Raw genomic sequence first — 596 nt, 5'->3', positions numbered from 1 at the left:
ACGCATGCGCCGTGCCCTCCTGCGAGGGGAGGGCGCGACGCCCTGGTCCCTCGCGCCGGTGGACCGTACCACTGCGCGGGGCGGGCGTGGGGGTGGGCGTGCCAGGCGGCGCCTCGAAGAGTTCTGCTTATGAGGACTCCCCGCTGGCAGCTGCTACGCTGCGGCATACGTAGCTGAGCAGCAGCCCTAGGGACGAGTAGAGGAGAACCCGCGCTCACTTGCGCCCGCCTTCTCCGCCTACTTTTCTCTTTCCCTCCCCCGGCGCCCGCGGATTGGGCGCGCCCTGGTTGCCCGCCCCCCGCCCCCTCGCCTGCTGTTGATGGTCGGGTCCGCTCGCGCTGCCCGTGGCCCAGCGTCGCGAGTTCCCGCTCTCCCGTGTCCGCCTTCGCCCGTCCCCTCCTTCCCTTTCTCCCTCCCTCGCCGGCTCCGCGCTCGCCTCGCCCTCCCGCGCCCTCCCCCTTCCCCCGGTTCGGCCCCGGCGCGGCGGCGGCGGCCCCATGGCGTACAGTCAGGGCGGCGGCAAGAAGAAAGTCTGCTACTACTATGACGGTGAGCGCGGCCGACGCGTGAGCGCGTGTGGGGGGCGGCGGGGGAAG

At 73.2% G+C, this 596-nt stretch overlaps 1 protein-coding gene across 1 annotated transcript in view; it reads left to right on the top strand.

Moving 5' to 3' along the window:
* Positions 1-305: 305 nt before the first annotated feature.
* Positions 306-596, top strand: part of LOC112976987 (histone deacetylase 2) — a 25,415-nt gene continuing 25,124 nt past the window's right edge. Inside the window, exon 1 of the mRNA XM_026088804.1 lies at positions 306-549. Coding sequence (XP_025944589.1) covers positions 498-549 — 52 coding nt within the window. The 5' untranslated portion in view covers positions 306-497. The remainder of the gene's footprint in view (positions 550-596) is intronic.

This window comes from Apteryx rowi, unplaced genomic scaffold (genome assembly GCF_003343035.1).
Source record: "Apteryx rowi isolate R43461 unplaced genomic scaffold, aptRow1 scaffold_785, whole genome shotgun sequence".
Classification (NCBI taxonomy): domain Eukaryota; kingdom Metazoa; phylum Chordata; class Aves; order Apterygiformes; family Apterygidae; genus Apteryx; species Apteryx rowi.
The sequence above is the reverse complement of the archived record's forward strand: the minus strand, read 5'-3'. Positions and strand labels throughout refer to the sequence as shown.